This window comes from Dermacentor andersoni, chromosome 5 (assembly GCF_023375885.2).
Source record: "Dermacentor andersoni chromosome 5, qqDerAnde1_hic_scaffold, whole genome shotgun sequence".
In the NCBI taxonomy this organism is placed as follows: Eukaryota; Metazoa; Arthropoda; class Arachnida; order Ixodida; family Ixodidae; genus Dermacentor; species Dermacentor andersoni.
The window spans coordinates 164,040,678-164,054,884 of NC_092818.1; the positions used below are offsets into that span (position 1 = coordinate 164,040,678).

The 14,207-nt window shown below is 44.2% G+C and overlaps 1 protein-coding gene across 1 annotated transcript; it reads right to left on the reverse strand.

Annotated features, from left to right (window-relative positions):
- Positions 1–1,133: 1,133 nt before the first annotated feature.
- On the reverse strand, positions 1,134–5,391 carry Cap-G (Chromosome associated protein G). The gene has a single exon (XM_050179118.3). The coding sequence runs from the start codon at positions 5,234–5,236 to the stop codon at positions 2,351–2,353; it is 2,886 nt and encodes a 961-aa protein (XP_050035075.2). The 5' UTR covers positions 5,237–5,391; the 3' UTR covers positions 1,134–2,350.
- Positions 5,392–14,207: the final 8,816 nt, after the last annotated feature.

Sequence of the window (14,207 nt, forward strand, 5' to 3'; positions counted from 1 at the left end):
ACAGTTGCAAGAGGGGGGTCACAGGAGAGAGTAAGCAGCCTATTACAAGAGATTGCTACATGCAGCGTAATATTTGGCACACATGTTCATGGCAGCACTGTCTACAGACCGTGAACATTTTCCTGCCATGTTCAAAAAATGATGCATTGCCCCCATTTAACTGGGCAGGTCTGTGTGCATTTCTGAACTATGCAGGTGTAGCTAAATGTTTACAAACATTCCCAAAGCAGCACTGGCTTTTTATGGTGGTGTCAATGTGCCAGGCATGGTTGGCCAGTGTTTTCATTCGCTATGGTAGTTCAACAACAGATATATCCATCAATGAGCTCCTGCGCTCACAGTAGAAGGCTGTACACAAGTGTCTCTAGTAAGATATACTGTTTCATATATAGCAGGCAATGTTACAAAGTTTACAGGGACTTCTCTCACAGTCACGCTTTTAACCAAATGATACATCACATACAGGTATGTGTCATATAGTTCAATCCAAACAACAAGTCCCATACTCTTATGTATAAAAATGCGACATAATTGTTACATGGAAGGCATCACAGATCTGAACCTCTTCGTCAGTGAATGAGTGGAGCGACATGTTTCTGTGACCATCAGCCGCAGTGTACTGTCTGCGCTCACAACCAGAATAGAGTGTGTTGCATACTGGAAGCACAAAGGTAAAAAAAATATGATTTGACCTAACCTTACGTTCACAAGTTGTAGTTGTAATGTATAAAATATTTATTTTCTGTTAAATCACTGCCGGTCAAAAACAATTGCACTGCAATATGTGCAGAGCAAGATTTCTGTGACCACACTAATTGCATAGCTTTTGTAGCGCCGCCTGCTAAGTGAGAAATACATAGAGTGTACAGTTGATTGAACACACTTGCTAATGGCGCACCCAGAATATGCTGTTTCATTTAAATTGAACCAAGCTACAAGAGAAAGTGGTAAGTAATATGGATGGGAACAATGCCCCATTGTTGGCAGTTTTCTAGAGCAAGATTTTCTTGTGATAGGCATAAGTGGCAAGTCAGAATCAATTTTCTTCATCATAATGCCACGAACATGCTTGTTAATAGTTAAACAACAGAGGGCAATTTCTTTGCCTTTCAGGAATGAACCAGCCTCAAGTGTATAGCGATGTTGCTATATATTTCATGCAAAGAAAAGTACAATGTTCAATTACTCCAAGTACAATGTATTTAGACAAACATATATGCAGCACTGGTACGATAAGCAAAAGATTAAATGCGAACAGTAGAACATGTGCCTGAAGCATAACTGAATTTACAGTATGAACATCGAGTTAGGCTGCTGAATGTGAGGGTGCTCACCAGTGGCGTAGCAACAAGGGGGGCCGGGGGGCCGTGGGCCCCGGGTGCAAGGGGGCCAGTGGGGGGGAGGGCGTGTCGTTTACGTCTGAAGACACCCCTCTTTCCGCCGGCTACACCCATGGGGGGGGGGGGGGGGGGAGGGGTGACAAAGAAGACCTATGGGCCCCGGGTGCCAGACGACCTAGCTACGCCACTGGTGCTCACCCTGCTGCAAATTTTGGTCTTTTTTTGTTTTGTTTGATCTAAAACAGAGAAAATGAAAACCAAAGACAGAAACAAAACTATTGCATCAGGGTGAGCATCCTCATGTCTGGCAATCAAACCGGATGTGCACATCTGTCCAACGATGACAGACGTGTAGCACGCACTGTACCTTCATTTATGCTTTGGGCATACATTTTGCCATTCATAATTACATGTTTGGCAATAATACATTAAGCGGCAAAATGTAAATGTAAAAAAAATAATCAAAGTGTTACGCCATCTTGAACATAAAGAAATGGGTATGTCAAGTTTAAAATGATCAAATTAGTATTATCAGCTACATACACGAGATGCAACATGAAATCGTTTTGTCATGTACACCACATTCTGCCTTATGTAACAGGCTGTTCGTTCAAGTTTACTATAGTGTACAGCTTTACAAACAGTGGATGCAAAATGCAAGAACCTATTTTTAGCTTTTCAAAAGCAAGCAGTAAACCTTCCGGATGCTGATAACAAAAATTACAACACTGTATGAACACAACACACATAAGTAAACAAGGCATTTAAAGTACAAGCATGCAGCATATGATGCCTAGTCTTGTGCACTGAACAGTCCGTTCTTGCACTTCGTCCAGCTTACTGGCCACAATAACACTATGCATATGAAAAGGGCAGCTATATTCAAGGGCCAATCCTTGATGGTTGAAAAATACTTGATGGTAAACTTCAGCACACATGTACACTACAGTGCTGTTAACATGAGACATACAACAACAAAATGTCAGTACATCAAGAATGAGAATGCTATTTTATGAGCTGATGCTAGATGAAAAGAGTTCCTGAGAAATTTGCAGCACTGGTGACTCTGTGTTTGGAGGGCTTGACAGGACACTACCTTGATGGATTGTCCTTCTAGTAAGGGCACGTTTTTTCTTTGTAGCTGAGAGCATGGTGCTTTCGTTTGAGGTTGTGCTCTCGATGACTACACTCATGGATGACATCTCGTCTGTTTCACTCAATGTCACAACAGGTGAAAGTGCCAACAGCTTCTCCTTGAACCTCTTCACCAGTGCAATAGTGCGCTTTGCTGTCACTCTCTTTTCCATCTTATGCACTGCTGACATTAGGTCCGTGATGGCACACCTATGGGTAAGCTTCAGGAGGGTTAGTGCTTTAACAAAGACCAAGGAATCAGGTGAGTCTGGGTCCTTCAGCACTTCTCGGCAAAGTAGCTCGGCAAGACGATCATGTGGTGTCAGTTCGGTTATTTCATCATCAGAGGCATACTCAAATGGATTTTCTGGTGACCTCAGCAGAGTTACTTCAACAAGGAAGTTCAGGACATCAGCAGGGTCAAGATGAGTCAGAGGGTCTCGCGAGCGCGCTGTCAATATGGCATCTAATGTGGGCATAAATGCTTCTTCGAAGCACTGGGTATTTTTTGGCCCACCTAGTGAGTATGTTCTCATAAAGGCACCCAATACTTGGTGAAACCGACTGTTCTTGTCGGCATCTGGATTAATCCAGTGCAAGATCAATGCAGACATCAGTGTCGGAGAACATATATGACCATAGAGCTGTAGTTTGGCCATACCTTCTGCTGCCACAGCCCTGATATTTTCCTCTTCCATGTCCGTACACTTGGTCAAGAAGTCCACCAGTAGGCCTGACGATATTTTACATGGTATTGGACTCTCATCATCATCTTCCCCTTCAAACACACTTCTGAGCATGCTGTCGAATGTCTCTAGTCCATAGGTTAGAAGAACATCGAGAGCCCCAGCTAAGGCAACACTTTGGATTTGTGGTTGGTCCACAAGAGCAACCTCAAAGAGAAGCTTGAGGTTTCGCATTGCAACGTCTTTGTTCAGCACGCAACAGTAGGATAGTGCTCTTACTGCCTGCTTGCGGATGGCCATGTCCATCCTGACAATCCCGGGCAGAATAATGTCCTCAAGGCATGTTTGAAGGAAAGGAGTTAGTGATGTGAGGGGTGTGACTGCCATCATTTCAGCAATCAGTATCAGGCACTTTAGAATGATGGCTTCACTTTTTTCACACTCAATTTCCTTTGGCTCAGTCGACATCTCTGCCAATTTAGACTGGTGGCTGGAGAGTTCAGCCTCCAGTTCAGTAATCTTCTTTTTAGTCTCTTTAGCCGCATCAAAGTTTTCCTCTTCAATACAAGTTGAGAGGTCCTCTCTCAGTATGTTCAGTTGCACTTTCATCTTGGCAATCAGCATGTCTAATGCAGGCTCCTTCTGTGTTGCTTCTTGTGTTTGGAAGGTTTGGGTGGCTGCTAGAGGTGCCTGGATTTCAGGTAGCAACGATTCAACTTCTTGCAGTGTATCATATGGGTCTGGGTGAATGTACCTGATCAGCTTCATCAAGTGAGGTATCTGCAGTGAACCTACCTTCGTTGAGAGCAGCAATCTCCGAGCAGTCTCAAGGAGGCGTTCCCTCCCAGCAGTGTCAGCAAGGTCAGCGGACTTCAACAGCAGTATGAGCTGCTGTGAAACAAACTGATGATCAAGCTGACGGAGTGCTTCCCACTCCGTACTAAAGGACAGCACATACTTTGAAACAAACCCGCAGTACACTGTCAGGTCAGGGAAGATTTCATCCAAGTGTGACTCTGATTCGGCCGACCCCTGAGCTCGAAGAGTCTGCACGAGAATCCGCCAGTAAAGTGTGCCTTCACAGCTAAGTTTGTCCTCTGGAATGAGTTTGTCCTCGTCAAGCAAGCGCTGTTTGATGTCTTTGATGAACATTTCAATGCCATGTGTCTTGAGTAATGCCTTCAGTAATGCCTCCACGACTTTCTCTGATCCATGGACATCGAGAAGCTTTATGAGGTCCGCAACGCTGTCCTGACAATGCTTGAGCCAAGCAGGGATTAAGTTTGCTACGACAACCTGCCTGACTCCATTCGACGGATCATTGAGACCACTGTCTAGAAGCTGTGTCCTCTGTTTTATCTTTAGATACCTCACCGGCACCTTCTCTGCGATGCGCTCGTATGCACGCTTCCGGACTGCTTCTCTCGTGTCCCTAGACCGCTCAACCAGTGCCCCCAGTGTACGTGAAGACGGAACCATGTGGCTAACGACAGCCACTCGGACGTCTGCGGATGGGTCAGCTTCGACGTGGAACAGAAAGTGCTTCACAATTTTGCAATTTGAGTCACTGGGGTCCTGAAGCCTTGACAAGGCGCCAACGGCGCGACTTCGAACGCTTCCGATGCGGTCGCGGAGCCTTGTAAGCATCGCGCTTTCAATTTCCTCAAAGAGTTTGTCGTCAATAACGCTGTCGTCCGTAACGTAGCCGAGCAGCTTCTCGACGAAAACGCAGCATCTCTCGCGGATAATTTTCTTGCCGCTTCCGCTCCACTCCAGCACATTACGGAGGATGGGCTCCAAAAGTTCGTTCTTCACAGAAGCGTTGTCGGCTTCCTGTGAAGCAGTCGGCGAGGCGACGAAACGGGCAGTGAAATCAAGAAGACATTCAACGTACTCGCCGCTGTCGGTGTTAGGGATGATGAACTGCAGACACAATACGAGTTCCTTCAAGAATTCGTCGAAAGGCGTGTCACCGTACACTTTTCGGGCAACCTCCAGTCCTCTTTCAAATGCATTCGGCCTGTCCTGACAAACGGTTAAAACGTCACGCAGCGTTGTCATCGATGTCACATCCATCTTGTGTCACTGCGGCAGTCCGCACAGTAGAACAGTTCTCTGGATGAAGTTGATATTCGTATCCAGACTTAATTCAATGGAACCAGGTAAAGCAAGCACGAATGGATACGAAATGCATTCCTCGCAGTCCCGCCGTTGTTTGTTGCGTTGTCCGTTGGCGCGCTTAACGTTTGCGCTTGTTACGCTACGTGCGGAAAGTTTAGCACTACTGTGATTCAAATATTGTCAAGCGTGAAAACAACAATGCATTAGATAGTAAAATTAATTTATTTCAGCTTAAAAATAGCGCCAGTATTGTCTTAGCAGCTATTTGGTGGTTGATTTCTGAAGAACGGATCTTACAAAGCTCAAAGCTATGCTCACAGAAAGAAACGTTTGCCGGCACGTAGAACATGGCCTCCGAGACTTCCGCAGTGAGCAAGTTGCAGGTGCCATAGGTGGTGTCCAAATCGCAACCTTCAGACATAGAGTTTCTATAGTGAGAAACTCTATGCCTTCAGAGATACAGCTAGTATACCTCAGTTATACTAAGTTACACTAACTATATTTCTGAAGGTTGCGAGTTATACTAAGGTATACGCCGATGCGCCACTGTTCCTCCGCGAGGCTGCAAATAGTTCGTTCTTCAAACTTTCCCTGTTAGCTAAATAAGCCGGCCACGACAAAAATAATATTATTAGCGCGTGATCTTATGTGTTTTCACTCGTCTAATATAGAGGAAAGGTGAAAGCCAATTTTTTTATTGAACTGAAATAAAACGCTTGGTTCGCTACAACTATTTATTGTCAGGTTTCACTTCAGTTGGCAGTGAAGTTTCATGAGTAAAACGGGCTCAGCAATGAAATAAACTGTACCGTGGACTTTTGAAGAGTGAAATGGTCAGACTCCGTTCACTTTGTCTATGTCTGTTGCACACCTCATTGCTTCCGCATATTGAAAAGACGCTTCAAGTACAGCAGACACTCTGGAGGTATCAAGTATGACGCCATGTTGAAAAGGTCGCATGACGACACTTTTGTTTGCTTCTGTGATTGGCTGGCGAAGTAACACAACCCCGCGCGGTCCGTGTGCCTTGGTTGCCAGCTGCTGTTATGGTAAGTTGTATCTTACACTAAGCCTGCTTTCCTACGTTCACGTGTTACGTGACTCGTTGCGCAAAAAAGAATGCCCCACATCCGTCCACCATAGCTTTAAGTGGCGCTGGCTAACACCTCCAGCGCCACTTAAACCTGTAGTTTTAAGAGGAAGCTTTAGCTCGGGCCCAACTCCGACGCGGCCTTTTCAAATACATGTAAAAACGCCAAAACGTTTTTCTGATTTAACCCCTGGACCGATTTTAATGAAATTTGTTGCATTTGAAAGAGCAAGCTAAATTCTAGTGACTGTTGGTCGCGGAATTTCTATTTAAGTCCTGAATATTGTTAAAGAGGTTTTCAAAAATTCGAAAGCTTGAAGAAAAATAAAATAGAAGCACGAAGTTTACGAATTTATAGCTCTGCATAAAAAATAGATATCTCAGTTCCGTAAACGGGACCCATTAGATCAATGAAAGGGGACAAATTCCATACGTCATTTTATATCTTACGTGAATTTCTTACGTTGTTTACAAGGGTTCTGCAAAAGCTGTATTTCCATATTACTAAATTTTTTTTATATTCATGTGTAACATATCAATTTTCTCCGCTTTAGATGTACTATTACATCAAATTCACAGAATTGTATTATCTTCTTTCGTTGTTGAGTTACAGAGTTGTAAACTTGATAGTTTCGTTTTCTGAAAAGTTTCGGTTTTTGCCGATATTTAATGAAATATTGCCAACCTAACTCAAGAATTCGAAACTAACAGGCACTAAATTTTTAGTTTTTCTTTTAAATGCAACAAACCTCGTCCAATTTGGAGCTGTAGTCGCCGAGAAAAACGAATTATCCTTTTACATATATTTAGATAGGAGCACCCGAGCTAAAGCTTCCTCTTAAACCAGTTTCCACAGTGCTGCACGTTTTGACAGAACTCGTAGGATACGACTTTAAAGAAACAGCAGCTTAGAAAGTTGCCCTGCTTCGCTGAAAGGACCTGAAACAGCAGCAATATCATAAGGCAAATGGGGGCCACTTTATGGGTGACGTGTAATTTTCAGGCCTTATGAGGCGGGTAACTTGTTTTGCTGGCGTCTTAGGTGAACTATGCTATGCACCTAGTTTATGTTTGCAGAAATTAAGCAGCACGTTATGGGTAGCGTGTAAGCAAAGTTCTAAGTGTGTGAGTTTTGTTCGCTGCTTTTGCGATAAATTACGTATACAAGTGTGCAGCGTTATGAGCGTTATGCATATAGCGTTACGAGAGCTCTACAGTGGCGCAAGGTTTAACCCGCTGCTGTATAACTACAGATGCCACCGAGATCATATTTAGTGAACACGGGAGGAATGCTATTGTGAATTTCTGTGCAGAGTTAAATGCGTGTGGATAAAATATAGCAGGTGTAAAAAAATATCATTTAGCCGGCGTTTAAAAGCGGTTTATGGCGATTTTTATGCTAAATTTTCCTGTGCCCCGAGAGAAATTGACGTTACATCATCATCATCATCATCATTAGCCATTTATGTCCACTGCAGGACGAAGGCCTCTCCCTGCGATCTCCAATTACTCCTGACTTGCGCCAACCGATTCCAACTAGCACCCCCAAATTTCCTAATTTCGTCGCACCACCTAGACTTCTGTCATCCTCTACTGCGCTTCCCTTCTCTTGGTACCCATTCTGTCACCCTAATGGTCCAACGGTTATCTAATCTGTGGATTACATGATCTGCCCAGCGCCATTTTTTCTCTTAACGTCTATTGGAATATCTTCTATGCCCGTTTGCTCTGTGATCCGAACCGCTCTCTTTCTGTCTCTTAAAGTCCCCCATGCCTAGCATTCTTCGTTCCATCGCTCTTTGCGCGGTCCTTAACTCGTTCTCACGCTTTTTTGTCAGTCTCCAAGTCTCTGCGCCATGTCAGCACTGGTAAAATGCACTGATTGTATACTTTCCTTTTCAGTGATAACGGTAAGCTCCCAGTCAGGAGCTCACGATGTCTGCCGTATGCGATCCAACCCATTTTTATTCTTCTGTGAATTTCCTTCCCATGATCAGGGTCTCCTGTGATTAGTTGACCTAGATAAACGTGCTCCTTAACATACTCTAGAGGCTGACTTGTGATCTTGAACTCTTGTTCCGTTGCCATTTATCGTTAACTTTGTCTTCTGCATATTAATCTTCAACCCCACTCTTACACTCTCTCTGTTAAGGTCCTCAATCATTTGTTGTAACTCGCCTGCATTGTTGCTGAATAGAACAATGTCATCGCAAACCGAAGGCTGCTGAGATATTCCCCGTCGATCCTTACTCCTAAGCCTTCACAGTTTCATAGCTTTAATGCTTCTTAGAACGTAGTGAATAGCATTGGAGATATTGTGTCTCCCTGTCTGACCCCTTTCTTTATAGGTATCTTCCTGCTTTTCTTGCGTAGAATTAAGGTGGCTGTAGAACCTCTGTAGATATTTTTCAAGGTATTTACGTAAGCTTTCTGTACTCCTTGATTACGTAATGTCGTTATGACTGCTAGTATCTCTCCTGAATCAAATGGCTTTTCGTAATCTATGAAAGCCATATAGAGAGGCTTGTTGTACTCTGCGGATTTCTCGATAACCTGGTTAATGACATGGATGTGATCCATTGTAGAGTATCCCTTCCTGAAGCCAGCCTGTTCTCTTGGCTGAGTAAAGTCCAGCGTTGCCCTTATTCTATTGGAGATTATTTTGGTAAATATCTTATATAATACTGGGAGTAAGCTAATGGGCTTATAATTTTTCAATACTTTAACGTCTCCCTTTTTGTGGATTAGTATAATGCTTGCATTCTTCCAGTTTTCTGGGACCCTTGCAGTCGACAGACACTTCATATATAGAGTCGCCAGTTTTCCAAGCATTATGTATCCTCCATATTTGATTAAATCGACTTGTTACTCCATCTTCTCCTGCCGCTCTTCCTCGTTTCATGTCTTACAAGGCCCTTCTGACCTCATCACTAGTTGTAGGAGGAGTTTCTGTATCCTGTTCATTACTGTTTCTAATGGAGGTATCCTGACTCCTCTGGGTATTGTACAGGTCAATATAGAATTCTTCCGCTTCTGTTACTATATCTTTGAGATTGCTGATGATATTACCCTGCTTATCTTTCAGTGCATACATCTTGGTTTGTCCTATGCCATGTTTCTTTCTCACTGATTTTAGACTGCGTCTATTTTTTACGGCTTCTTCAGTCTTTTCTCACGTTATAATTTCGAATATCGCTTATTTTCGCCTTGTTGATAATTTTTGAGAGTTCCGCGAATTCTATCTTATCTCTTGAGTTGGAAACTGTGATTCTTTGTCGTTTCTTTATTAGGTCCTTTGTTACTTGGGAGAGCTTGTCTACTGGTTGCCTTGACTCCCACTTCAACTGCGGCCTCTGAAGCCGGCCTAGTTACGGTTTCATTCATTAGCTCTATGTCATCATCATCTCTCTTTTCTAAGGCAGCATATTTGTTTGCAAGTACCAGCCTAAATTTGTCTGCTTTTGCCCTTACTACCTCTAGGTTGACCTGTTTCTTCTTGACCAATTTTGTTGTTTCTCTCTTCAAATTGAGATGAATCCTAGCCCTCACCAACCTGTGATCACTGCACTTTACCTGTACCTACCAGTGGTGTAGCCAGAAATTTCGTTCGGGGGGGGGGGGGGTAGGGGGGGGGGGGCGCACTTTTTAACTCGGCCTCCTCCTTATAGAAGTAGTCGAGGGTTGAAATACAATAAACATTAATAATAACTGTGTTGCCATTGCCAACGATGCTGCAAACGAATTCTTGAACACTACGCACTGTCAAGACAAGTAAAATATGTACTTTTTCATAAAAGAATATACTCCTAGGTCTCAAAATTGTGGCCGAAATAACTGATATCAATGCTTCCATGTTTTTTATATATTTAATAAGTAAAGAAAATGTCACACGAACTTTACAACTATATCAGTTTGAAACGAGCAAAGCAGTGCATGCCTCTGAGATGAAAAATGTAAAGGTTATGACATGTACAAGTTGATAACAAATATTTTAATGAAAATTTGTTTGCCTCCTGGCCTTTCTCTCATTTGCATCTCTCTCTCTCTCACTCTCTGTGTCCTTCAATAACCTTGTTTACATTTTTGTACATATGCAACGACCAGGGAAAAATCTAAATGAGGCTGTCCTTTATTAGAATGTATTGCGCAGGAGCAGCTGTCACCGGTCGTGGATTGCGAGTAATTGCTCCGAAATTATTTTCGAAACAGAGAGCTCATATAAAAAGCAGGAGTTCTGTAAAATATACAAGGGCGAGTCAAATCAAAGGGAACCAATGCGAACATATGACCAACGGGGTACGTTATTTAAAATAGTCTCCATGAGCATTTAGACATTTGTCCCACTGACTAACCAGTCTCGTAATTCCCGTCTGATAAAACTTCTTGGGTTGCTGCTTCAAAAATCTGTAACTGGCTCTACGCCATCGTCCGACACGAATCTGGTTCCCTTGAGCAGTTTTTTCAAATGCTCCCAAATGTGGAAGTCGCAAGGCGAGAGGTCTGGGCTGTATGGCGGATGTTGCAGCGTTTCCCACTTGAATTTTGCCAGTTTTGTATTAACCACATCAGCGACGTGGGGTCGGGCAATGTCGGGGAGCAAGATGATCCCATTGCTCAATTTTCCACGTCGTTTGTTCTTGATTTCGACACGCAGCCGATCAGACGTTTCAGAATATCGGAAACAATTGATAGTCTCTCCAGGTTTAGCAAATTCGATCAATAATGTCCCCTGACGATCGAAAAAAAAAGTCAACAACTTTCCGGCAGAAGTGACGGCCTTTGCTTTCCTTGGGAGTGGGGAATTCAAATGTTTCCAGTGTAAGCTTTGCCGTAGTATTTTAGGCTAGTAGTAGCGGCACCATGATTCCAAGTAGCGGCACCCGGTCACATATGCAGACAAAAAGTCGTCACCCTCATCGTGATACCAGATTAGATGAGTCAATGCAGCGCTGAACTTTTCCGTCTTCTGGCGATGTTTCAAAATTTTGGGCATCCATTGCGTACACAAGAGCCAATAACGGAGATGTTCATGAATTGTGCTGTGACCCTAACCGTGACTGATGATCACACGCCCTGCCAATTCATCGATGCTTGCCCTCCGTTCTTCTCTAATCAGCCTTTGCTGGGGGTGATTGCGGGTGATTGCACGGTGGCTTTGGCCCGACCATGAATCGTCCTTGCAGCTTTCACGTCCTTCTTTGAACAATTTGCCCCAACGCTTCACAGTGGCCATTGAAGTGCAATGTACAATGCACACGCCAGCCATACGGCGACTAATTTCTTTTTGGGAAGCATCGTCATCTGTCAAAAACCCCACCACACCACGCTGTCCAACTTCTGGAGTGTCCATTATGTCACGCAACCATGTTCAACCCAGCGTATTGGAGCATTAAATAACATTTATCCTCACCCCAGCATGTCACTTTTGTAAATGAGATGTCTATGTGCTATCCGCATGCCGCGCAAATAATGAACCGAACCATTATTGCGCGGGGCGGGTTGGCTTACTTTCAGTTAACTCGCCCTCGTACATTATAAATGCGAAGATACAATGGAATATACAAAAGTGAAGATACAGTTTAATAACGGGCAAAAAAGTGTCACTGGAAACAAAGTTCACTGCGCATATACACAAACCTCGCAACAAGATATTTAAATATACGTATAAGTCTCCAATAAACCTACGTATCTGAGAAAAAGTCACGATATATGATGCGTCCAACACAGCAAAAAAATAAAAAAAAAATGTTGTGCAACCACAGATTCACAGACCACAGCCCCCCTCCTCTCCCTCCACTCCCCTAATGTATCGCGCGCGACGGAAGGCGGCGCGCTTCCTCCCCGCTTTTCTCCCTTGCGCACACAAGACTGAGTCACCATCATCGGCTCACCCATGCCGCCCCCCCCCCCTTACGCTTTCACTCGCACATACAGCATGCGGCGCGCGGTCACGATGTTATCACCCTTGGACTTTATACGGAACAAGAGGGCGACGGCGACGGCAGGAATGCGCCTGGAGTCTCCATATAGCTGCTACCGCAATAATATAATAAGAGTTTCCGGCAACTGGAGCGTCCAGTGGCTCATTACTTTCTGCAAAAGAAGCAACAAAATCTAACTTTCACATGCGACGATTCGCTGCGCTGCAACAATGTCTTTTCTTTTTCTTTTGTGGGGCGGGGGCGCCGAAATAAAATAACGCAAAGGAAAGCATGTTGGCTACAATCGAATGCCTACTTTGGGCACCTAGTGTGGCTACCGAAGGAATATCAAAGAAAACGTGAGACGCTTGGTCCACAGAGAACCACACGCATACTGCTCGGTATCCTACACAGGTAAGACAAAATTTTACGGAGAGGTTGCGCTCAAGCTAACGCGTTGCAATCCGTCAAGTCCCCGCAGTGCTGACGACGAGCGACAATGCATTGTTTATTTTTCTCGTCTGTTAGCCAGAAAACGTACAAAACTCTGCCAGGCGAAAATCCAGTCGGCCAGAGAAAAACGAACGCGCCATCGAAGTGCGCCTCGCGGTGCTCCATGCAGCACGAGAAAAACGCATGCGCTCTGGCTAGATCGGCAGCCCGCGGGTAGCGAGAACAAAAAAAAAAAAAAAAAAAAAAAAAGAAGGCTCAATGTGTTCTCGCGATTAAAGGTCCAAATAGAAAAATAAATAAGAACTTAGTTACTTTTGCTGGCTTTAGTGTCTTAACATGGATGATTTGACGCAGGGGAAAAAGACGTTGATATTCCTTTCTGTGACATGACGGCACAAATGAACCACCACAACGCTTCGTCTCATCGGACCTTGCTGCATGCTTTGTGAACTTGTGTGACAGCGTGTTGATGTGGCGTGTCTGTTTGTATGGTCCGATGTACGACTTTAGAAAAGTCAATGCAGCTTTGGCGTCAAATGTTTATAACAGCATTAAACCCACATAGTGCCGGAGTTGAAAATCTAAAGCACGACCTTGGAAATGTCAATGCACCTTTTGCATCAAAAGATTATGAGAACTTTATACCCATAAAGTTTCAGAATTGAAATCCAAGTGCTCCGTAGATTCCGCAGCCTCCGCGAGATGCTGTGACGAGCATGCTCGCCATCAAACACGCCCTTGAAACTTTGTGTTCGGTGGGGCTCCTTGCGTTAGGGTATGCGAGTCCCGATGCATGGGCGATGGCGCGAAATCCATCCCGCTTTCGCAATGTTCGCGCTAAAATGTCTTTTCGAGCGTGAAAAGGACATTCTAGACAAAATCTAGCATGATTTCCGGCGCCGGGAGTTGTTTTGGTCGGCGGTGCATGACACCACGAAAAAATTTCGGGGGGGGGGGGGGGGGGGGCGGGTGCTGAAGCCCCATAAGCCCCCTTGGCTACGCCCCTGGTACCTACCACTTATATATCCTGCACTATGCTGGGATCAGCAGAAAGTATGAAGTCAATTTCATTTCTTGTTTCACCATTATGGCTTTTCCAGGTCCGCTTTCTGTTGCTACGCTTCCTGAAAAAGGTGTTCATTATTCGAAGGTTATTCCTTTCTGCGAATTCTACCAGCATCTCTCCTCTAGCGTTCCTAGAATCGACGCCGTAGTTGCCAATTGCTTGTTCGCGAGCCTGCTTCTTCCCCACTTTTGCATACAGGTTAATGTATGTGAATCGAATACAGCCTTTGGAAATATTTCTTATAAGCAGGGTGCCGAACAGAACCTGAACTGAAAACCGTACCCGAACTGCAATTTTGGGTGGAAATGAACCGGAAGCCAAACTGATATATTTTTGGAACGTGGATGAACCCTGAAACGAGTTTACCGGTTCGACAAGAGACGGATCAAGCATGTA